Source organism: Cetorhinus maximus, chromosome 17 (genome assembly GCF_964194155.1).
Source record: "Cetorhinus maximus chromosome 17, sCetMax3.hap1.1, whole genome shotgun sequence".
NCBI classification, from domain to species: Eukaryota; Metazoa; Chordata; class Chondrichthyes; order Lamniformes; family Cetorhinidae; genus Cetorhinus; species Cetorhinus maximus.
This window is the reverse complement of record NC_135895.1, coordinates 77582123-77606935: the sequence shown is the minus strand read 5'-3', so window position 1 is coordinate 77606935 and position 24813 is coordinate 77582123. Positions and strand designations below refer to the sequence as shown.

The 24813-nt window shown below is 48.7% G+C and overlaps 1 protein-coding gene across 2 annotated transcripts in view; it reads right to left on the bottom strand.

Annotated features, from left to right (window-relative positions):
• LOC144692525 (nucleus accumbens-associated protein 1-like) overlaps positions 1-24813 on the bottom strand; it is a 49831-nt gene that overhangs the window by 8805 nt on the left and 16213 nt on the right. The window contains exons 1-5 of one of the 2 annotated variants that reach the window (XM_078561490.1): positions 20659-21268; positions 18023-18826; positions 13718-13891; positions 3417-3522; positions 193-290 (exon numbers count right to left, since the gene is read on the bottom strand). In XM_078561490.1, coding sequence (XP_078417616.1) covers positions 193-290; positions 3417-3522; positions 13718-13891; positions 18023-18803 — 1159 coding nt within the window. In that variant the 5' untranslated portion in view covers positions 18804-18826; positions 20659-21268. Of the gene's footprint in view, positions 1-192; positions 291-3416; positions 3523-13717; positions 13892-18022; positions 18827-20658; positions 21269-24813 lie in introns of those variants that run through there. The other variant, XM_078561489.1, reaches the window with a different exon arrangement.

Below are 24813 nucleotides of genomic sequence, written 5' to 3'. Positions count from 1 at the left end.
CAGCCTCCTGTCCCAAACATCAGTGGCTGAGCCTTCAAGTGTCTCATAAACCCCTTCGGCCCATTCACTGCACCCTTCCCACTCTCTGCCCAACACACTGGACAACTCAGTACCCATTCCCTTCCCACTGCCTTTTTCACCATTAACAGCTCTCTATAAACACCCCATGGTCACAATGCCCTCTACGCTTACCTTTAATGGCGTTGAGTATCCTGCTATCCAGTGGTTTCCGACTGGGATCGCAGAGTGAGGAACGGATTCCAGTACCGCAGCTGTTAGCCAGGGTATTCCTATTGGGACCAGATGAATAACCAGTCAAATCAGGCGAGGGAGATTGGCAGACACACCTTCACCAAACTATGTGATGGTTCCTGGTGACTTTGCCCCATGTAGCCATGGAGGTAGCTCCTGTTATAGGCACCAGCAGCAAGCGGTATAGGAAGGGCAACAAATTGGTAATGTTGCAGGCCCAGCAATCCTGCGGCCTAGGTTAATGAGCTGGAGCTAAGAGTTCAAATCCCACCATTCACCATGACAAGTGGGAAATTTAAATTTGATTAATTAAATAAAACCGGAATAGAAAGTTAACCTCAGTAATTGTTGTAAAAACCCATCCAGTTCGCTAATGCCTCTTTAGGGAATGAAACCTGCCGTCCTTGCCCACGTGTGACTTCAGTCCCACAGCTATGTGGTTGACTCTTAACTGCCCTCTGAAATGGGCGAGAAAGCCAACTGCCACGGAAAGTCAAATAAGAATAAAACCAGTCAGAACATCCAGCATTTACCTAGGCACTGGAAACGACAAAGGCACACCCTACCCAGTCAATCCTGCAAAGTCCCACTAACATCTGCGGACTTGTGTCAAAATTGGGAGAGCTGTCCCACAGACATGGTCATACTCACCGAACCATTCCTTACATCCAATGTCCCAGACACCTCCATTAACATCGCTGGGTATGTCCTGCTCTCCCAGATAGTGAGTCAGTTACCATTTACCGCTCTAGCCCAGCCCTCACCAATCTACCTGTCACTGCTACATCTGACCAATGTAGTACTGGTATGAGTGATCACTGCACAGTCTTTGTGGAGATGAAATCCCATCTTCACACGGAGAACATCATCAATCTTATTGTGTGGCACTACCAATTTGTAAAATGTGATAGGTTCAGAACAGGTCTAGCAGCTCAAAACTGGGCATCCATGAGGCGCTGTGGGCCATCAGCAGCAGCAGAATTGTACTCAACCACAATCTGTAACCTCATGGCCCGGCATATCACCTACTCTACCATTACCATCAAGCCAGGGGTTCAACCCTGGTTCAATGAAGAGTGCAGGAGGGCATACCAGAAGCAGTACCAGACATACCTAAAAAAGAGGTGTCAACCTGGTGAAACTACAACACAGGACTACTTGCGTGCCAAACATAAAAAGCAGCACGCGATAGACAGAGCTAAGTGATCCCACAACCAACGGATCAGATCTGAGCTCTGCAGTCCTGCCACACATCCAGTTGTGAATGGTGGTGCACAATTATACAACTCACTGGAGGAGGAGGCTCCACAAATATCCCCTTCCTCAATGATGGAGGAGCCCAACACATCAGTGCAAAAGATAAGGCTGAAGCATTTGCTACAATCTTCAGACAGAAGTGCCGAGTAGATGATCCATCTCGGTCTCCCCTGGAGGTCCCCACCATCACAGATGCCAGTCTTCAGCCAATTCGATTTCTTGATATCAAGAAAAGGCTGAAGGCACTGGATACTGCAAAACTATGAGCCCTGACAATATTCCGGCAATAGTACTGAAGACTTGTGATCTAGAACTTGCTGCGCCCCTAGGGAAGCTGTTCCAGTACAGCTACAACACTGGCATCTACCCGGCAATGTGCAAAATTGCCCAAGTATGGCCTGTGCACAAAAAGCAAGACAAATCCAATCTGGCCAATTACCGCCCCATCAGTACACTCTCGATCATCAGTAAAGTGATGGAAGGGGTCATCAACAGTGCTATCAAGCAGTACTTGCGTAGCAATAACCTGCTCATTGATGCCCAGTTTCGGTTCCGCCAGGGCCACTCAGCTCATGACCTCATTACAGCCATGGTTCAAACATGGACAAAAGAGCTGAATTCATATCATACACTAAAGACTTACAAATCCTACACTGTGTGAAAAAAAGCCTGCTCAACTTTTTCATTGTCATGATGACCCAGAACCGATAAATGGTTTTGAAATTTATACTTTACAGAATTGAGTTGCCAACTCTTCTGGATTATCTCCAGGAACCTCGGGAAATTGAAGGTTAATCTCCAGGATGCAGTCATCTAAAAACCTCAGATCAAAAATGATAGGGACATTAAAAATCCGGTTTTGCATTATTTAGTTATCAAACAATCAGAGATGGAGAAAGGCTCTTTTTCTGACAGTCAATAATAATCCGATTGGATAACAGAGTACAATCACCGTCCTGTAGGAAGCTGTGACCCTGGAGGATGGACCAATGACGGGACTACGGGATGCAATCATGTGATGAAACCTCCAGAAATAGCCCCAAGCAGATTTGGCAACCGCACTGTAGAGGCATTGTCATGAAGCTATTAATGTATATAGTGTTATTGGAAATTATTTTTTTAAATAGAGGTTTAGTCTGTGTGTGTTAATTGGATTAAAACCAGCTAGTCTGGGTGCTTTGATGTATAGTAGTTTTGAGATGTAAACAGGGAGGCAAAGAATACATTTGCATTTTGTTGAATAGAGCATATAAGAAGGCGAGACCAAGCAATGTTTATATTACTAATAAAAATTGGTACTATGAAAGGGGTTCTATTGTTAGAAGAGGTGGAGTTCAAAGGGCCTGGTGATACAATGGGAATTTACATTCAAAGGGCAGGCTGGGTATAACCTGAGAGGAGTTTGTGTGCGCAGGGGCATGTAACATCAAAGCAGCTGTAAGCCTACAACTGTCTGCAAAGGAACTAAATTGAAAGGAACCTCCTTTTGAATTCTTAAGGTGAAAATGCTTTGTCTGGTGTCTGGTTAAGTCTACTGGTTATTGTTGTCTTAGTGGAGATTAGTTTGGGAATTTGTTAAATAGTTACGATAGTAGTAATTTGAGCCATGTGTATACGTTTAATTTGTTGTAAATTAATAAATGTCTCATGTAGCTTAATATAAAAAGCTCTTGAGAACTGGTGGTCTTATTCCTGGATTTAGAGCTGCATCTCAAAACATACCAACAGTTGTTTAAAGTTTCCCTCTGGGATTTTAAATAACTCAGCCTTTAAAAACTGCTGTGTCATAACAGGCACAAACGTTTTCTGTAAAAGCTCACACAGTTCAACGGCTGTTTGGTTGCAGTCACACCCCTGGACCAAGCGAACTTCACAGACCAGATGACAACTGCCAAGTTCCAACTCACCGGTCAAAAAACGCCGCCAGCAGCCTCCGCAGCAAAACTTTGTGTCTTGTCCCCGCACAGATGTGGCAGTTCATAAGTTGAGCTCGTGTGATGTACACACTCGTACCTGTAGGTACAATGGTAGCAGGAACCATCATTCAACAGTGTATTTCCTTCCTTTCCACAAGATAGAGCAAGTGTCCACTAGCTCATTTCCTAACCAACTCCTAGGCTGTGCTGGACAGTCGCTTCAGTTTTATTCAACTTCATGGCATTGTCTGAAAACACAGCATCAGATTCCACATGTTCCTGTAACACCCAGGTCTACCTCACCACCGCCTCTGCACTGTCTCTAAATAATTAGACTGCTCCTCTTACATCCAGTAGTGAAGGAGCAGAAATTCAACCTAATTAAATGTTAGGAAGACAGAAGTCATCGTCTTCAAACGCCACCCCAAACTCCTTTCCCCAGCTACAACTCTATCCTTCTCCTTGGGATTAAGCCACTCTGTTCGCAATCTTCCTGTCATATTTGACCCCGAGATGAGCTTCCAACCTCATATTAGTGCCATCACTAAGCCGTCTATATCTCTGTAACATCACCCGACTCTGACCCAGTCTCAGCTCATCCTCTGCTGAAACCCTCACTCATGCCTTCGTTACCTCTAGACTTGACTATTCCAATGCATCCCTGGCTGCTCTCCTACATTCTATAATCTGTAAACTTGAGGTCACATGAAACTCTGTTACCCATGTCTTAACTCACACCAAGTCCCACTGACCCATCACCCCTGCACTGGCTCCCAGTTAAGCAACAATTTAGATTCACAAGAATGATTCCAGGGATAAAGAACTGTAGCTATGAGGGTAGATTGGAGAGGTTGGGACTCTTTTCCTTGGAGAAAAGAAGGCTGAGAGGAGACTTCATAGAGGAATTCAAGATCTGAGGCGTATGGACAGGATAAATAGCAAGAAATAAAAACAGAAAATGCTGGTAAAATTCAGCATCTGTGGAGAGAGAAACAGAGTTATTGTTTCAAGTCCGTATGACTTCTTCAGAGCTAAAGAGTCTGAAGAAGTCATACGGGTTTGAAATGTTAACTCCGTTTCTTTCTCCACAGATGCTGAGTCCTATCAGCATTTTCTGTTTTTGTTTCAGATTTCAAGCATCCGCAGTATTTTGCTTTTAAACAGTGAGAAACTGTTCCCACTCAGGAGATCATCAGAAACTAGAGGCACAGATTCAAAATAATTGGCAAAAGGAGTAAATGTGATGTGAGGAAAAATTTTCAACCTGTGGTTGGTTGGAGTCTGGAACAAACGTCTTGAAAGGTTGGTGGAGGTGGGTTCGATTGAGGATTTCCAAAGGGAATTGGATTGCTATCTGGAATGTGAAGGGTTACGGGGATAAGGCAGGGGAGTGGGACTAGGTGGAAAGCTCTTTCAGAGAGCCAGTACAGACTCGATAAGCCGAATGGCCTCCTTCTGCACTAAATATTCTGTGATTCTGTGATTTTAAAACTCTCACCCTTGTTTTCAAATTCCTTCATGATCTCTCCTGTCCCTATCTCGGTACTTCCTCCAGCCCTTCAACCCACTAAGAACTCTACTCTCCTCCATTTCTGGCCTCTTCACCATCACCAATTTTCATTGGTCCACCATTGGCATCAGAACCTTCAGCGGCGTGGGCTCATTCCCTTTCTAAGCCTCTCCATCTCCTTCTGTAAGATGCTTCTTAAATCGACTTCTCTGACCAAGCTTTTGATTATCTGCCCTAACATGTGACTAATAATACTATATTAATAATACTAATAATAATACTAATAAAATGCCCTAATATCCTATGTGACTCAGGATCTTTTTTTTTATTTGAAAATGCTCCTGAGAGCCAACTTGAAATGTTTTACTATATAAAGACGCGGTTGTCATGAACGCTGAACTTTGAAAGATGATTATATTTTAAAAGATCCCTTTAACTCAAACCTCAGTTCAGAGAAGTGCCCATGTGACTTCAGGTGCCGTGGGGTTGAGAGTTGAAGAGGCAGAGGAATGTCAAATAGAAACCTATTGAGGTGTCAAGTTGTAGTTTTTAAGCTCACAGAACAGAGAAAAGGCTGCTGATGGGAAACAGGGAGGAGAGAATTAGAACTCTCCCAGGAATAGGCCTTCCCTGTTCTGCAGGAAAAGATTGTTGGGGGTGGTGGGGAGCAGAAGTAAAACTCTCCAAGGGAAGAACCAGAGTCAACGAAACTATTTAAATCGGTCGGAGACAGGAATCTCTGGCATTCTGGATCGTCAGTGACCTGAGGGAGAGGAAGTTTCATCGAGGTGTACCTTGGTGGTGATAATCAGATCCTGAAGATTCGATGAGAGTGGAGCGATTAGTGAAGGACACTGGATGATTCACTTCAACATGTGAAGGAGTAATTGAGCTCAGCCAGAGAGCTGGAGAAGCTTTTGGACTTGCCCTTTGATACTACACGTGTGCCTGAAGTGTGGAATAAAGTTTTTTTTAATTGATGTAAGATTTGCCTGCCAGTTAATCTTTGAATTATGTTGACTTTAGGTTGTTTGTCACTGTAAAAGTCTTAAAAAGTGAAATCTTGCCCTTTGATTATTTCCATGGGATTGTTTGGGAATTCGCCTCTTTGCAAAGTTATCAGTCTCGAGATGAATCACACCAATATATAAATAACAAGTTGTTGTTGTAACTACACAGTATAGTATGTTCTCACCCACGGATAGACTCTTGCACTTTGCAGTAGGTGCCATTGGAAGGCAGCAGGAGCAGGAAAGCTGGCTGCTTTTTTCCCCTCTCCAGCACATTTCTGTGTCTTGCGATGTGCTACCATCACACGAGTGCCATTGATCACTGTATACCCAAATCCCCAAAAACAAGTCACCTTCTTCCCAGCAAAGAAGCTACAGACCCACATTCAGCCTCAATCTCTTCCACCCCACAACGGGAGGGATAGTTTAGCCCGGTCCACCCTGGGTTACTACAGTTTGACTTGGTCCTGGCTGGGTTAGTACAGTTTGATCTGGTGCAACCTGGGTTAGTACAGTTTAACTCAGTCCACCCTGAGTTAGTACAGTTTGATTTGGTCCTGTCTGGGTTAGTACAGTTTAACCTGATGCGACCTGGGTTAGTGCAGCTTCATCTGGCCCTGCCTGGGTTAGTGCAGTTTAACTTGGTCCTGTCTGGGTTGGTACGTTTTGACCTGGTCCACCCTGAGTTAGTACAGTTTAACCCAGCCCTGTCTGGGTTAGTACAGTTTAACCAGGTCCACACTGGGTTAGTACAGCTTAACCAGGTCCCGTCAGGGTTAGTACAGTTTAACCTGATGCGACCTGGGTTAGTGCAGCTTCATCTGGCCCTGCCTGGGTTAGTACAGTTTAAACTGGTGCTGTCTGGGTTAGTACAGTTTAACCTGGTCCTGTCTGGGTTAGTACAGTTTGACCTGGTCCACGCTGAGTTAGTACCGTTTAACCTGGTCCACACTGGGTTAGTACAGTTTAACCTTGTCCTGTCTGGATTAGTAGTCTGACCTGGTCCACGCTGAGTTAGTACCGTTTAACCTGGTCCACACTGGGTTAGTACAGTTTAACCCTGTCCTGTCTGGATTAGTACAGTTTGACCTGGTCCACGTGGAGTTAGTACAGTTTAACCTGGTCCTGTCTGTGTTAGTACAGTTTAACCTTGGCCTCTCTGTGTTAGTACCGTTTAACCTGGTCCACACTGGATTAATACAGTTTGACCTGGTCCACAATGGGTTAGTACAGTTTAACCTGATCCTGTTTGGGTTAGTACAGTTTGACCTGGTCCACAATGGGTTAGTACAGTTTGAACTGATCCTGTCTGGGTTAGTACAGTTTAACCTGGATAATACTGGATTAGTACAGTTTAACCTGGTCCACTCTGAGTTAGTACAGTTTGACCTGGTCCACACTAGATTAGTACAGCTTAACCATGTCCTGTCTGGGTTAGTACAGTTTAACCTGGTCCTGCTTGGGTTAGTACAGTTTAACCTGGTCCTGCTTGGGTTATTACAGTTTAACCTGGTCCTGTCTGGGTTAGTACAGTTTAACTTGGTCCTGTCTGGGTTAGTATAGTATGACCTGAATCTATACAGATTAATATAATATGACCTGGTCCTGTCTGTCTTAGTACAGTTTAACCTGGTCCTGCTTGAGTTAGTACAGTTTAACCTGGTCCTGTCTGGGTTAGTATGGTTTAACCTGGTACTTTCTGTGTTAGTGCAGTATGACCTGAACATGTCCGGATTAGTATAGTATGACCTGGTCCTGTCTGCGTTAGTACAGTTTAACCTGGTCCACACTGGATTAGTACAGTTTGACCTGGTCCACACTAGTTTAGTATGGCTTAAACTGGTCTTGTCTGGGTTAGTACAGTGTAACCTGGTCCTGCCTGGGTTAGTACAGTTTAGCCTGGTCCACTCTGAATTAGTACAGCTTGACCTGGTCCTGTCTGGGTCAGTACAGTTTAATCTGGTCCTCACTGGGTTAGTATGGTTTAACTTGGTCCTGTCTGTGTTAGTACGGTTTAACCTGGTCCTGTCTGGGTTAGTACAGTTTAACCTGGTCCACACTGGATTAGTACGGTTTAACCCGGTCCACACTGGGTTAGTACGGTTTAACCTGGTCCTGCCTGGGTTAGTATAGTTTAACCTGGCCCTGCCTGGGTTAGTACAGTTTAACCTGGTCCTGTCTGGGATAGTAGGGTTCAACCTGGTCCTGTGTGAGTTAGTAGGGTTTAACCTGGTCCAGTTTGGGTTAGTACGGTTTAACCTGGTCCACACTGGGTTAGTACAGTTTAACCTGGTCCACACTGGGTTAGTACAGTTTAACCTGGTCCACACTGGGTTAGTACAGCTTAAACTGTCCACACTGGGTTAGTGCAGTTTAAACTGGTCAAAACTGGGTTGGTACAGTTTAACCTGGTCCACCCTTGGGTTAGTACAGTTTAACCTGGTCCACCCTTGGGTTAGTACAGTTTAACCTGGTCCACACTGGTTAGTACAGTTTAACCTGGTCCACACTGGGTTAGTACAGTTTAACCTGGTCCACAGTGGGTTAGTACAGTTTAACCTGGTCCACACTGGGTTAGTACAGTTTAACCTGGTCCACCCATGGGTTAGTACAGTTTAACCTGGTCCACACGGGTTAGTACAGTTTAACCTGGTCCACACTGGGTTAGTACAGTTTAACCTGGTCCACCCATGGGTTAGTACAGTTTAAACTGGTCCACACTGGGTTAGTACAGTTCAACCTGGTCCACCCCTGAGTTAGTAGGGTTTAACCTGGTCCAGTTTGGGTTAGTACGGTTTAACCTGGTCCACACTGGGTTAGTACAGTTTAACCTGGTCCACACTGGGTTAGTACAGTTTAACCTGGTCCACACTGGGTTAGTACAGCTTAAACTGTCCACACTGGGTTAGTGCAGTTTAAACTGGTCAAAACTGGGTTGGTACAGTTTAACCTGGTCCACCCTTGGGTTAGTACAGTTTAACCTGGTCCACCCTTGGGTTAGTACAGTTTAACCTGGTCCACACTGGTTAGTACAGTTTAACCTGGTCCACACTGGGTTAGTACAGTTTAACCTGGTCCACACTGGGTTAGTACAGTTTAACCTGGTCCACCCATGGGTTAGTACAGTTTAACCTGGTCCACACGGGTTAGTACAGTTTAACCTGGTCCACACTGGGTTAGTACAGTTTAACCTGGTCCACCCATGGGTTAGTACAGTTTAAACTGGTCCACACTGGGTTAGTACAGTTCAACCTGGTCCACCCCTGGGTTAGTATAGTTTAACCTGGTCCACCCCTGGGTTAGTACAGTTTAACCTGGTCCACACTGGATTAGTACAGTTTAAAATGGTCCACACTGGATTAGTACAGTTTAAAATGGTCCACACTGGGTTAGTACAGTTTAACCTGGTCCACCCCTGGGTTAGTACGGTTTAACCTGGTCCACACTGGGTTAATACAGCTTAACCTAGTCCACCCCTGGGTTAGTACAGTTTAACCTGGTCCACACTGGGTTAGTACGGTTTAACCTGGTCCACACTGGGTTAGTATAGCTTAACCTGGTCCACACTGGGTTAGTACAGCTTAACCTGGTCCACCCCTGGGTTAGTACAGTTTAACCTGGTCCACTCTGGGTTAGTACAGTTTAACCTGGTCCACTCTGGGTTAGTACAGTTTAACCTGGTCCACACTGTGTTAGTACAGTTCAACCTGGTCCACACTGGGTTAGTACGGTTTAACCTGGTCCACACTGGGTTAGTACGGTTTAACCTGGTCCACACTGGGTTAGTACAGTTTAACCTGGTCCACACTGGGTTAGTACAGTTTAACCTGGTCCACCCATGGGTTAGTACAGTTTAACCTGGTCCACACGGGTTAGTACAGTTTAACCTGGTCCACACTGGGTTAGTACAGTTTAACCTGGTCCACCCATGGGTTAGTACAGTTTAAACTGGTCCACACTGGGTTAGTACAGTTCAACCTGGTCCACCCCTGGGTTAGTATAGTTTAACCTGGTCCACCCCTGGGTTAGTACAGTTTAACCTGGTCCACACTGGATTAGTACAGTTTAAAATGGTCCACACTGGATTAGTACAGTTTAAAATGGTCCACACTGGGTTAGTACAGTTTAACCTGGTCCACCCCTGGGTTAGTACGGTTTAACCTGGTCCACACTGGGTTAATACAGCTTAACCTAGTCCACCCCTGGGTTAGTACAGTTTAACCTGGTCCACACTGGGTTAGTACGGTTTAACCTGGTCCACACTGGGTTAGTATAGCTTAACCTGGTCCACACTGGGTTAGTACAGCTTAACCTGGTCCACCCCTGGGTTAGTACAGTTTAACCTGGTCCACTCTGGGTTAGTACAGTTTAACCTGGTCCACTCTGGGTTAGTACAGTTCAACCTGGTCCACACTGGGTTAGTACGGTTTAACCTGGTCCACACTGGGTTAGTACGGTTTAACCTGGTCCACACTGGGTTAGTACGGTTTAACCTGGTCCACACTGGGTTAGTACGGTTTAAGCTGGTCCACACTGGGTTAGTACAGCTTAACCTGGTCCACCCCTGGGTTAGTACAGCTTAACCTGGTCCACCCCTGGGTTAGTACAGTTTAACCTGGTCCACTCTGGGTTAGTACAGTTTAACCTGGTCCACACTGTGTTGGTACAGTTCAACCTGGTCCACACTGGGTTAGTACGGTTTAACCTGGTCCACACTGGGTTAGTACGGTTTAACCCGGTCCACACTGGGTTAGTACGGTTTAAGCTGGTCCACACTGGGTTAGTACGGTTTAACCTGGTCCACACTGGGTTAGTACGGTTTAACCTGGTCCACACTGGGTTAGTACAGCTTAACCTGGTCCACCCCTGGGTTAGTACAGTTTAACCTGGTCCACCCCTGGGTTAGTACGGTTTAACCTGGTCCACCCCTGGGTTAGTATGGTTTAACCTGGTCCACTTTGGGTTAGTACAGCTTAACCTGGTCCACTCTGGGTTAGTACAGCTTAACCTGGTCCACCCCTGGGTTAGTACAGTTTAACCTGGTCCAACCCTGGGTTAGTACAGTTTAACCTGGTCCACCCCTGGGTTAGTACAGTTTAACCTGGTCCACACTGGGTTAGTACAGCTTAACCTGGTCCACCGCTGCGTTAGTACAGTTTAACCCGGTCCACGCTGGGTTAGAACAGTTCAACCTGGTCCACACTGGTTAGTACAGTTTAAACTGGTCCACACTGGGTTAGTACAGTTTATCCTGGTCCACCCCTGGGTTAGTACAGTTTAACCTGGTCCACACTGGGTTAGTACAGTTCAACCTGGTCCACCCATGGGTTAGTACAGTTTAACCTGGTCCACCTATGGGTTAGTACAGTTTAACCTGGTCCACCCTGGGTTAGTACAGTTTAAACTGGTCCACACTGGGTTAGTACGGTTTAACCTGGTCCACACTGGGTTAGTACGGTTTAACCTGGTCCAAACTGGGTTAGTACGGTTTAACCTGGTCCACACTGGGTTAGTACGGTTTAACCTGGTCCACACTGGGTTAGTACAGTTTAACCTGGTCCAAACTGGGTTAGTACAGTTTAACCTGGTCCACACTGGGTTAGTACTGCTTAACCTGGTCCACCCCTGGGTTAGTACAGTTTAACCTGGTCCACACTGGATTAGTACAGTTTAAACTGGTCCACACTGGGTTAGTACAGTTTAACCTGGTCCACCCCTGGGTTAGTACAGTTTAACCTGGTCCACTCTGGGTTAGTACAGTTTAACCTGGTCCACCCCTGGGTTAGTACAGTTTAACCTGGTCCACACTGGGTTAGTACTGCTTAACCTGGTCCACCCCTGGGTTAGTACAGTTTAACCTGGTCCACCCCTGGGTTAGTACAGTTTAACCTGGTCCACCCCTGGGTTAGTACAGTTTAACCTGGTCCACACTGGGTTAGTACGGCTTAACCTGGTCCACCCCTGGTTTAGTACAGTTCAACCTGGTCCACACTGGTTAGTACAGTTTAACCCGGTCCACACTGGGTTAGTACGGATTAAGCTGGTCCACACTGGGTTAGTACAGTTTAACCTGGTCCACACTGGGTTAGTACAGCTTAACCTGGTCCACCCCTGGGTTAGTACAGTTTAACCTGGTCCAACCCTGGGTTAGTACAGTTTAACCTGGTCCACCCCTGGTTAGTACAGTTTAACCTGGTCCACACTGGGTTAGTACAGCTTAACCTGGTCCACCACTGGGTTAGTACAGTTTAACCTGGTCCACGCTGGGTTAGTACAGTTCAAGCTGGTCCACACTGGTTAGTACAGTTTAAACTGGTCCACACTGGGTTAGTACATTTTATTCTGGTCCACCCCTGGGTTAGTACAGTTTAACCTGGTCCACCCTGGGTTAGTACAGTTTAACCTGGTCCACCCCTGGGTTAGTACGGTTTAACCTGGTCCACACTGGGTTAGTACGGTTTAACCTGGTCCAAACTGGGTTAGTACGGTTTAACCTGGTCCACACTGGGTTAGTACGGTTTAAGCTGGTCCACACTGGGTTAGTACGGTTTAACCTGGTCCACACTGGGTTAGTACGGTTTAACCTGGTCCAAACTGGGTTATTACGGTTTAACCTGGTCCACACTGGGTTAGTACTGCTTAACCTGGTCCACCCCTGGGTTAGTACAGTTTAACCTGGTCCACACTGGATTAGTACAGTTTAAACTGGTCCACACTGGGTTAGTACAGTTTAACCTGGTCCACCCCTGGGTTAGTACAGTTTAACCTGGTCCACTCTGGGTTAGTACAGTTTAACCTGGTCCACCCCTGGGTTAGTACAGTTTAACCTGGTCCACCCCTGGGTTAGTACAGTTTAACCTGGTCCACACTGGGTTAGTACGGCTTAACCTGGTCCACCCCTGGGTTAGTACTGTTTTACCTGGTCCACCCCTGGGTTAGTACAGTTTAACCTGGTCCACTCTGGGTTAGTACAGTTTAACCTGGTCCACCCCTGGGTTAGTACAGTTTAACCTGGTCCACCCCTGGGTTAGTACAGTTTAACCTGGTCCACACTGGGTTAGTACGGCTTAACCTGGTCCACCCCTGGGTTAGTACTGTTTTACCTGGTCCACCCCTGGGTTAGTACAGTTTAACCTGGTCCACCCCTGGGTTAGTACAGTTTAACCTGGTCCACACTGGGTTAGTACGGCTTAACCTGGTCCACCCCTGGTTTAGTACAGTTCAACCTGGTCCACACTGGTTAGTACAGTTTAACCCGGTCCACACTGGGTTAGTACGGTTTAAGCTGGTCCACACTGGGTTAGTACGGTTTAACCTGGTCCACACTGGGTTAGTACGGTTTAACCTGGTCCACACTGGGTTAGTACGGTTTAACCTGGTCCACATGGGTTATTATGGTTTAACCTGGTCCACACTGGGTTAGTACAGTTTAAACTGGTCCACAGTGGGTTAGTACGGTTTAACCCGGTCCACACTGGGTTATTATGGTTTAACCTGGTCCACACTGGGTTATTATGGTTTAACCTGGTCCACACTGGGTTAGTACAGTTTAACCCGGTCCACACTGGGTTAGTACGGTTTAAGCTGGTCCACACTGGGTTAGTACGGTTTAACCTGGTCCACACTGGGTTAGTACGGTTTAACCTGGTCCACACTGGGTTAGTACGGTTTAACCTGGTCCACACTGGGTTAGTACGGTTTAACCCGGTCCACACTGTGAGTCTGTGATGGTGATGGATTGATGGACTGTGGCCTTGGCTGGTGCTGCTCACCTGTCACCAGCTCGAGTTTTTCGGACGGGTCACCCTCCACGTACAGCTTGGGGTGGCAGCGATGCCCAATCTGGTTAATCAGGTCAGCGGGCAACACAGCTAGGTCATGCCGAATCCTCATCCTGGACCGTCCATCAACGTGATCGGGCAGAGCCTCCACCCTCTCTGGGGTGGCTGAAAGAGCAAAACAAAGACAGGATGAAAAATGACCCTCTGCTCGAGGTTCAGCTTCAACTCATTCACAGCCAAATGGTTTAGAGCAGAAAGGACTGAGCCGAGGACCTGCCCTGATCATATACTGGGTGCACCCATCATTAAAGAAGCAGCAATATAGCCTTGCCGAGGCCTGGCCCACTACTGCACAGCCTGATCACTGAGGCCAGACTGCCCTGATCCGGCCTCCTCCTCAAGGCCCAGCCCAACCCAGCCTCCTCCCCGAGCGGGGACCGGCCCAGACTCACCCCCTCCCCGAGCCGGGCCCGGCCTCACCCCCTCCCCGAGCCGGGCCCGGCCTCACCTCCTCCCCGAGCCGGGACCGGCCTCACCTCCTCCCCGAGCCGGGCCCGGCCTCACCTCCTCCCCGAGCCGGGACCGGCCTCACCTCCTCCCCGAGCCGGGCCCGGCCTCACCTCCTCCCCGAGCCGGGACCGGCCTCACCTCCTCCCTGAGCCGGGACCGGCCTCACCTCCTCCCCGAGCCGGGCCCGGCCTCACCTCCTCCCCGAGCCGGGACTGGCCTCACCTCCTCCCTGAGCCGGGACCGGCCTCACCTCCTCCCCGAGCCGGGACCGGCCTCACCTCCTCCCCGAGCCGGGACCGGCCCAGACTCACCTCCTCCCCGAGCTGGGACCGGCCTCACCTCCTCCCCGAGCCCAGGGTGCACCAGTTGTTGCTCTTGCTGTAGCCTCTGATCTTCTACAGTACTGTGCCCTTCAGTGGCACTCTGCAGTTACAGTTTTACTGTGGAGAAATACTTGTCCAGGCCACTCTGTAACATTCACACCTGACTGCTCCACATCTGTTCAACTCAACACAGGTACATCTCCCTCTCTTTCACCTCTGGTTGATTCTCCTGTGGGAGGGTGGGATGTATCCTGGTATCTGGCAGCATTAGCCCCCATACAAGTGACCAGCCTTCAGTGACTGCCCATGAGCTATTTAAGCAGGCTTGGCTGAGGTTGGTCTGCTGCTAACATCCACTTTGAAACAGGGTGGGGGAGAAGGTGGGGGAACATAGCATTGAGAAAAGCGTGCCTTAGAATCACACTCTGTAAAAGAATTAAACCATGTATTCAAATTCTGTTGCGTTAACACGTCTCTGTAAATATTTAAACGCTATAGTTTAGATTCTAAGTGAACCTTTGTAACCTTGGCTTGTATACTTGCTCCAACTACACAAAGCTGTACCAGTCTGGTTAGAAAGAGCGTATACTGAACGGGTGTATATTGATAAAATCATTGAGAATCTTCTAACTTAGTTCCTAATCTAATACATTCCTGACATCAGATATTCAAGGCCAGTTTTCTGCCCTGATAACTGGCCAATTGGCTCAAATGGTTGTAAAGGAGACGGTTAATTAACTGTCCAGGGTTTAAGGAAGGAGGTCGAAACCATGTTCAAAGGCTCACTAGATAGGATTGGTTCCTGGGATAAGGGGCTGAGTAAATTGGGCCTGTATTCATTGAAATCTACAGAATTCTGAAGGGGTTTGACAGAGTGGACGCTGGGAGGTTGTTTGCGTTGTTTAGGGAATCTGAAACACGGGGGCCCAGCCTCAGGATAAGGGGCCGATCATTTAGGACTGAGAGGAGGAGAAATTACTTCACTCAAAGGGTTGTGAATCTTTGGAATTCTCTACCCCAGGGGGTTATGGATGCTCCATCATTGGGATAGACAGATATTTGGTCTCTCAGGGGATTAAGGGTTATGGGGAGTGGGCGGGAAATTAGAGTTGAGGCCCAAGATTAGCCATGATCATATTGAATGACGATGCAGGCTCGATGGGCCGAGTGGCCTACTCCTGCTCCTATTTCTTATGTTCCTGTGAAAAGGAGAGAAAACAGATCCAAACAGAGTGATACCTCTTCCCAGGACCTGAGAAGTACAAGAAGCCCGAACAGGGTACACAAGTCCAAAGAGGCTACAAGAGTTTAAGAAGTCAGAAAAGGAAGTTGACAAGACAAATCCGGTCTGGATTTTTCCGCACTCCATTGTCCATAGACAGAAGAGGGAATTATAACCTATTGAGCTGTGTTGTGATTTAACAAATTTTTGCTACAATTTGACAATCTTGCCGTTGATTTATCATGCGCCAAAATTCCTTATAGCATTGCAATTAGGAGATAGGATCCCTAGTTGGGGAAGAGGGGAGGAGAACCATAATCCAGCAACACCAATATCTGCACCGCTCCTCCCTCCCTTTAACTGAGACCCAGGGAACTGAACACAGCACTGTTCCAAAACAAAGGTTTTCATTTATAAAATGTTCTTCATGACATCCCAAAACAGCCAAAGAAGTACTCACTGTTGTCATGTAGGAATCCCAGCAGTCAATCTGCAAGCTCCCAAAGACAGCAATGTGACATGCGACCAGGTAATCTCTTTTACTGATGTTGGTTGAGCATAGGAACAGGAGGAGGCCATTCAGCCCCTCGAGCCTGTCCCACCATACAATTAGATCATGGCTGATCTGTATATTAACTCCATTTCTCCAGCTTGCTCCATAACCCTCAATCCCCTTGTGTAAGAAAAACCAAACAAGCTCAGTTTTAACATTTTCAGTTGACCCCCCACCCCCCGACCCAGTCTGAACAGGCTCAGTGATAGTTCCATGGTCACCATTACTGAGGCTAGCTTTAAAATTACTGATTTTATTAACTGAATTTAAATTCCACCAGCTGCCATAGTGGGATTTGAACCCATGACCCCAGAGCATTAGCCTGGACCCCTGGATTACTGGTCCAGTGATGTTATCACTATGCCACCATCTCCCCAACTAGTTTCAGTCATGGTGACCATGAAACCATCATCGATGTTCTGAAAACCCACCTGGTTCAGTAATGCCTTTTAGGGGAGGAAATCTGCTGTCCTTACCCTGTCTGGCCTACATGTAACTCCCAACCCACAGCAATGTGGCTCACTCCTAAATGCCTTCTGCAATGGTCTAGCAAGCCGTACAAAACTGCTACAACGTCAAAAAGGAATGAAACCAGACAGACCACTCGGCATCAACAATGACACACACCCTCGGTAATGTACTATGCAACATCATAAGAAATAGGAGCAGGAGAAAGCCCTTCAGCCCCTTGAGCCTGCTCTGCCATTCAATAACATTATAGCTGATCTGACTGTGGCCTTAACTCCACTTTCCTGTCTGACCCCTCCATAAACCTAGACTCCCTTGTCAATCAAAAATCTGTCTAACTGACCCTTGAGTATATTCAATGGCCCAGCCTCCACACTGCTCTGTGGAGAAGAGAATTCTACAGACTAACAAATCTTTGAGACACAAAATTCCTCCTCATCTCCATCTTAAAAGGGGGACCCCGTATTTTTAAACTGTGTCCCCTGGTTCTAGACTCCCCCAGGAGGGGAAACATCCTCCCGGAATCCACCCTGTCAAGTCCCCTCAGGATCTTATCATTTCCAATAAGATCACCTCTCATTCTTCTGAGCACTGTTAAGCATAGGTGGGCCTACTCAACCTTTCTTCACAAGACAAGCCCCTTCATCCCAGGTATCAACCCAATGAACCTTCTCTGAACTGTCTCCAATGCAAGTATATCCCTCCTTGAGTAAGGTGACCATAACTGCAGACAATACTCTAGGTGTAGCCTCACCAACAGTGTACAGCCCTGTACAGTTGTAACATGACTTCCCCACCTCACCCCCCTTGCAATAAAGGCCAACGTTACATTTGTTTTCCTAATTCCTTGCTGCACCTGCATGTTAACTTTTTGTGATTCATGTACAAGGACACCCAGATCCCTCTGTATTGCAGCATTCTGCAGCCTCTGTCCTCTTAAATAGCATTCTGCTTTCCTGTTCTTCCCACCAAAGTGGGCAACCTCACATTTTCCCACGCTATACACCGTCTGCCAAATCTTTGCTCACTCACTTAACCTGTCTATGTCCCTTTGCAGGCTCTCGCTAGCCTCACAACTTGCTTTCCTACTTATCTTTGCATCATCGGCAAATGTGTCTACAATACAGTCGGTCCTTCGTCAGAACCATTAAGGTGGATTGCACATCGGTGAGGCTAGGAGTACAGAGTCCCGCTGCGCCGAGGGAATTTCTGCTGCTTACCGACGTGCGGGACACTCATGATGTTGTACATGCTGCACATCTGGACGTACTGCTCTTCTGTCATGTCTTCCAGTCCCTCCTCTTCTGCCTCCTCCTCATCCTCCTCGTTCTGGCAGGAGAAGGGGCTATCGCTGGGGTGGACACTGCTGGCCCCCGGGCTGGCGATATCACGGGGCACGCTGATGGGGCAGCCCTGCCCGCTCGCTCCATCATGTGCCAGGCGGGCCGACTTGGCGCTGCCTGCTGCGGGTCCATCGGCAGTCCGCCTGCCGCGGCCGAGACCCGCCTCGCTCTGTTCCACCTTGACACGGGAGGCGAGGGGGAGGGGGAGGGGGAGGGGCGCGGCCGGGCTCTGAGGCTCCCAGCCGGGGTCGTCGGCGCTCAGCCCTTGCGAGTCGCACCGTGGCGAGCTGACCTTCGACAGCAGCTCGGTGCCCCTCTCCACGATACGCTGTATCTGCAGGAAACCCGCTGTGTACATCAACATGAACTGCTCACCCGCCTTCATACTCAGCCTGCCCGTGTAGCAGAAGTTGAGAATGTTCTGGAAGCTCTGCGGCTGCACGGCAGCCGGCAGTTCAAAGGCTGCTCGGGCGGTCCCGGCAAAGAGGTCCCGGAAGTAGGAGCTGTTGGCGGCCAGCACTGCCCGGTGAGCCTTAAATGTTTGTCCCTTCACCACAATCGAGGTGTCGCAGTAAAGACCCTGCAACCGCTGCTCATTCAGGCACTCCAGCACCGTGTTCCCAAAGTTGGGAATCTCCAGCTGCAGCGTTTGAGCCATTGTCAGAAGCACGAGTCCAAAACCTACAAAACAAAGTGAAAAAGAAACACATGTGAATGCTCACACCAAACAAGGCAGCACTCCCACGCTGGGCCCACAACCAGGCAGCACTCCCACGCTGGGCCCACTACCAGGCAGCACTCCCACGCTGGGCCCACTACCAGGCAGCACTCCCACGCTGGGCCCACAACCAGGCAACACTCCCACGCTGGGCCCACAACGAGGCAGCACTGCCTCGCTGGGCCCACAACCAGGCAGCACTCCCACGCTGGGCCCACAACCAGGCAGCACTCCCACGCTGGGCCCACAACCAGGCAACACTCCCACGCTGGGCCCACAACCAGGCAGCACTCCCAGGCTGGGCCCACAACCAGGCAGCACTCCCAGGCTGGGCCCACAACCAGACAGCACTCCCACGCTGGGCCCACAACCAGGCAGCACTCCCACGCTGGGCCCACTACCAGGCAGCACTCCATCGCTGGGCCCACAACCAGGCAGCACTCCCACGCTGGGCGCACAACCAGACAACACTCCCACGCTGGGCCCACAACCAGGCAACACTCCCACGCTGGGCCCACAACCAGGCAGCACTCCCTCGCTGGGCCCACAACCAGGCAGCACTCCCACGCTGGGCCCACAACCAGGCAGCACTCCCACGCTGGGCCCACAACCAGGCAGCACTCCCACGCTGGGCCCACAACCAGGCAACACTCCCACGCTGGGCCCACAACCAGGCAGCACTCCCACGCTGGGCCCACAACCAGGCAACACTCCCACGCTGGGCCCACAACCAGGCAACACTCCCTCGCTGGGCCCACAACCAGGCAGCACTCCCATGCTGGGCCCACAACCAGGCAGCACTCCCACGCTGGGCCACTACCAGGCAGCACTCCCACGCTGGGCCACTACCAGGCAGCACTCCCTCGCTGGGCCTGAAGTAAGGGAGGAAAATTTGGGCTTAACCCCAAGCAGCTCGATACTCCATTTATCTCTATTATTGCACATCTAAGCGAACCATATCCCTTGTTTAGATTCCAGTCTGTAACTCACTCCCGGGTATCTGTTATTCTATATATAAACCACCCGAACCTCTCGATTAGATTCCAGTCTGTAACTCACTCCCGGGTATCTGTTATTCTATATATAAACCACCCGAACCCCTCGATTAGATTCCAGTCTGTAATTCACTCCCGGGTATCTGTTATTCTATACATAAACCCCCTGAACCCCTCGATTCCTCGATTAGTTTCCAGTCTGTAACTCACTCCCGGGTATCTATTATTCTATATATAAACCACACGATCCCCTCGATTAGATTCCAGTCTGTAACTCACTGCCGGGTATCTGTTATTCTATATATAAACCACATGATCCCCTCGATTAGATTCCAGTCTGTAATTCACTCCCAGGTATCTGTTATTCTATACATAAACCCCCTGAACCCCTCAATTAGATTCCAGTCTGTAACTCACTCCCGGATATCTGTTATTCTATATATAAACCACACGATCCCCTCGATTAGATTCCAGTCTGTAACTCATTCCCGGGTATCTGTTATTCTATATATAAAACACCCGAACCCCTCAATTAGATTCCAGTCTGTAATTCACTCCCAGGTATCTGTTATTCTATACATAAACCCCCTGAACGCCTCGATTAGATTCCAGTCTGTAACTCACTCCCGGGTATCTGTTATTCTATATATAAAACACCCGAACCCCTCGATTAGATTCCAGTCTGTAATTCACTCCCAGGTATCTGTTATTCTATATATAAACCACCCAAACCCCTCGATTAGATTCCACTCTATAGTTCCACTATAATTCATATATTCTATATTGCACTAGTAACTCACTCCCGGATATTTCTGGAACCCATGTTCCTCTCCTGGTGTCACAGACATAGGGAAGGTGGGTGAGGGTGTGCGTGGAAGCCGGTGTTTCAATGCAGAGCGTCGTGTATTACCTCAGTTTGGTGATCTCCTGCACCTGCAGGGTTTGTGATATCAGCACACAGAAAAAGCAATTTTGGTCATTTCTGGGAAGGAGCTGGTCTCAGAATCTTGTGTCAGCAAAAATGCTGTGGGTATGAAATGTCCAACGGCAAAGCAGCTGCAGTGTCTGCTTCCTGCCACTGGAGGGTGAGTGGGAGCAGAGTTTCTGAGCAGCTGGTGACAGCCCATTGAATATTGACAGAGTAAATCCCCCAGACTCTGGAGCTGTTGTATCAAGCGGGTGCGGAAGGAGCAGGGAGTGGGACTACTCGGATCACTTTTTTCAAAGAGCCAGTAAGGGCAAGATGGGCTGAATGTTCTCCCTCTGTGGTGTATGAGTCTCTGGTGAACTTTGTTGGAGTTCTGTAACAGCTGCAATCACAGCTTGTATACATACAGCACCTTTAACACAGAGAAGGTACTTCACAAAGATGTAAAAGCACCGAGGAACTGAGAGATTAGGAAGAGTGACCAAATGCTTCGACAAAGGAGGGGTTCAGGCGATACGCCAGTAAGTGTACTACGTAAATATTTCCCTGTAAATCCATCACTTCAGATCTCCCAGGTGCCAAATCAATCAGGAAAAGTCATCCTGCAGTATCCATTCTGCCTATACAGAACAGAGTGAGACACCACTGTACTGACAATGTAAACAGGCTAGAGCACTAACATCAGACAGTGCACCATAGTTTCATATTTCTACTGAGAAAGAAACGGTTGACTTATAACATCTGAAAGTGCCTCACAGGCACTGGGGTCATCGCCTGTGCTGTCTCTCTGGCTGAGCCATTCCACCTCATCCCATTCACTTCCCCTTACCCTGCCAACTTTTCAAATGTTCCTCCTGGAAACACAGAGCCTCTCCTCTTTGAAAAGCTACTGTGGATTCTGCTGCTCCTGGCCAGAGTTCTAGCCAACCCTCTAACTAAACATCTCCCCCAGACCTCTCTCAACACCTATCACTTCTCAGAGATCTCAAAACACTTCACATCCAATCAGGAACACCATGTCCCGGGAGTGTTTGATGGGACAGTGTAGAGGGAGCTTTGCTCTGTTTCTAACCCTGTGCTGTACCTGTCCTGGGAGTGTTTGATGGGACAGTGCAGAGGGAGCTTTGCTCTGTTTCTAACCCCGTGTTGTACCTGTCCTGGGAGTATTTGATGGGACAGTGTAGAGGGAAATTTACTCTATCTAACCCCGTGCTGTACCTGTCCCGGGAGTGTTTGATGGGGACAGTGTAGAGGGAGCTTTACTCTGTATCTAACCCTGTGTTGTACCTGCCCTGGGAGTGTTTGATGGGGACAGTTTAGAAGGAGCTGTGCTTTATACAGTGTAGCATCAAAGAATCAGTCTGCTCCTGACTGTGATCAGACTAACATAGATGAGAAAGAAACGTCTGACAAAGCAATAAATAGCAGGAAGCTCACTTGCCAGTTTCTTCACCACATCCTGCCACTTACACTGACCCTGCACATGGGCAGTGAGCTGCAGCATTTCAAAATCCAGCTGTCCTTCAATTTAACAACAATAACTTGCATTTACAAAGCACCTTTTATATACCAAAACACCCCAAGATGCTTTGCAGGAGCGCTATCAGACACCGAGGCCGAAACTTTCCAGCCCCTCACGCCAGCGGGATCTGCCGATCCCCCTCCGATGTGAATGGAGATTTGAATGGCTGACCCCGGCCCCGATGTGGGGGAACCTGCCACTGGGATGCTGGAAGATTCAGGCCCAAGCCAGGTCAGTAGAAATTTGGACAGATGACCAAAAGCCTGGTCAAGGAGGTAAGTTTTAAGAAGTGTCTTAAAGGGGGGAATACGAGATGTTTAGGGAAGGAATTCCAGGGCTTAGGGCCCAGGCAGCTAAAGGCACGGCCACCAACGATGCAGCAGTTGAAACTAGCAATGCAGAAGGGGTTAGAATTAGAGGAGGTCAGATATCTCGGAGGGCTCTGGGGCTGGAGGAGATTCCAGAGATAGGGAGGGGGGGTGGAGGGGGTGAAGCTATGGAGGGAACTGAGAGCAAAGATGGGAAGTTTTAAATCGAGGAGCTGCCGCACCGGGGACCGGTGTAGGTCAGCGAGCACAGGGCTGATGTGTGAACAGGCTGTGGCGAGAGCAAGGACATGGGGTTCTGGGTGAGCTGAAGCTGGCTGGAGGGTGGAAGGTGGGAGGCCGGCCAGGAGTGTGTTGGAGTTGTCAGGTCTCGAGGTAACAAAGGCACGGACGAGGGTTACAGCAGCAGAGAAGCTGAGGCAGGGGCCGAAACGCTCGATGTTTCGGGGGTGGACGCAGGTTGTTTTTCTGATGAAGCAGGTGAATGGGGCAGGTTTTTCTGGCCCCGACACTGGCAGGCATGGTCTGGGTGGGGCAGGAACATTTGGAGGGCCATTAACAGTCAACAGTGCCGGGGCCCTGTCTTAGCACCGAGCTTTCAGATGATGTTGCCAAGAGGCAGTATGTCGATGGGAAATAGGAAGCGGTCAAGGATAGATCCTTCGGAGACCAGAGGTAACAGTGCAGGAACAGGAAGAGAAGTCACTGCAGGTGATTCTCTGGCTACAAATATATACATAAGAATGGAGCCAGGTAAGGTTAGTCCCACCCAGCTGGACAAAGTGTTGGAGGAGAATAGCAGTGTCAAAGGCTGCACAATGAGAGAACACGATTAAACAACCAGGAAATTATTCTCTGCTGCTCTCAACAGTCAACTCTGACCTCTGAGGCTCAAACCTGACAAATGGTCAGTTTAATGAGGTCCTTCACCCAGGCCTTTGTTACCTCCAGACTCAGTTAGTCCTTTCTAGCTGGTCTCCCCCACCCCGCCCCGACGGGGCCATTTAAATTTCCGTTCACTGGCGTGAGGGGCTGGAAAATTCCAGCCATTGTCTTCAGACCCCTTCCGCTCACTCGGGAATTACCCCATCCCTCGTCTTAGTAACTGTGACCGAACCAGACAGTTCGCAACCTAGGCTTCCTATCTGACTCAGAGCTGAGCTCCTGAAGCCACATCCCCTCCATCACCAAGACCTCCTAATTCCACCTCCATAACATTGCCAGGTTGTGACCCTACCTCAGCTTATCGGCTGCTGAAACCCTCAGCTATACATTTGTTACCTCTAGTCTTAGCCATTCCAGTGCAATCTGGGGTGACCGCTCATCTTCCTCACTCCATAAACTTGAGGTAATCCAAAAATCTGTTGCCCGTGTCCTTGCATGACCAAGTCCCATTCACCTCTCACCCTTGTGCTCGCTGACCTCCCACTGTCTCTCCCTCAACGCCTTGATTTTAACATTTTCAGCCTTGTTTCCAAATCCCTCCATGGCCTCGCCCCTCCCTCTCTCTGTAAACTCCTCCGAGATATCTCAACCCTCCGAGTTATCTGTGCTCCTCGAATTCTGGCCATTTCGGCATCGTCAATATTGTTAAGTTGCTCCACCATTGGTGGCCGTGCTTTCAGCAGGGCCCTAAACTTTGGAGATCCCTTCATGAACCCCTCTGCCTCTCAGTCTTACTGTTTGCCTTCAAGATGCTCCTTCAAGCCGACCTCTTTGACCGAGCTTTTGATCACCTGCCTGAATATCTCTCTGTGCAGCTCCGTGTCAGAGTTTGTTTGGCTACGACCCTGTGAAGCACCTTGGGATGTTTTACCACACGAACAGGCACTATATAAATGCAAGTTGTTGTCAACGAACTCTAAATCCGCCTCAAAGATTCACCACTATTTTCATGATGGCGAAGGTTTAACCAGGTAAGTCGCCCATTCCCCTCCCATTTGCTGTTTTAATTCTACCCCCATGCCCTCTTCCCCCCTCCATGCCTGGCCTCACACCTCCAGCAGCATCACATGGGCCGCTGGCAGGAATCAGGCAATCTCCTGCTCAAAACCTTTCAAGCAGTCACTCTTCTGTCCCTCCCTCTCTCTCTGTTGTATCATTAAGGAGGGGCAGGAGGTATTCATTCCCATTCGGATGACCATGGCAGGGAGGAAGCTGCCTGCTTCCCTCCACTGCC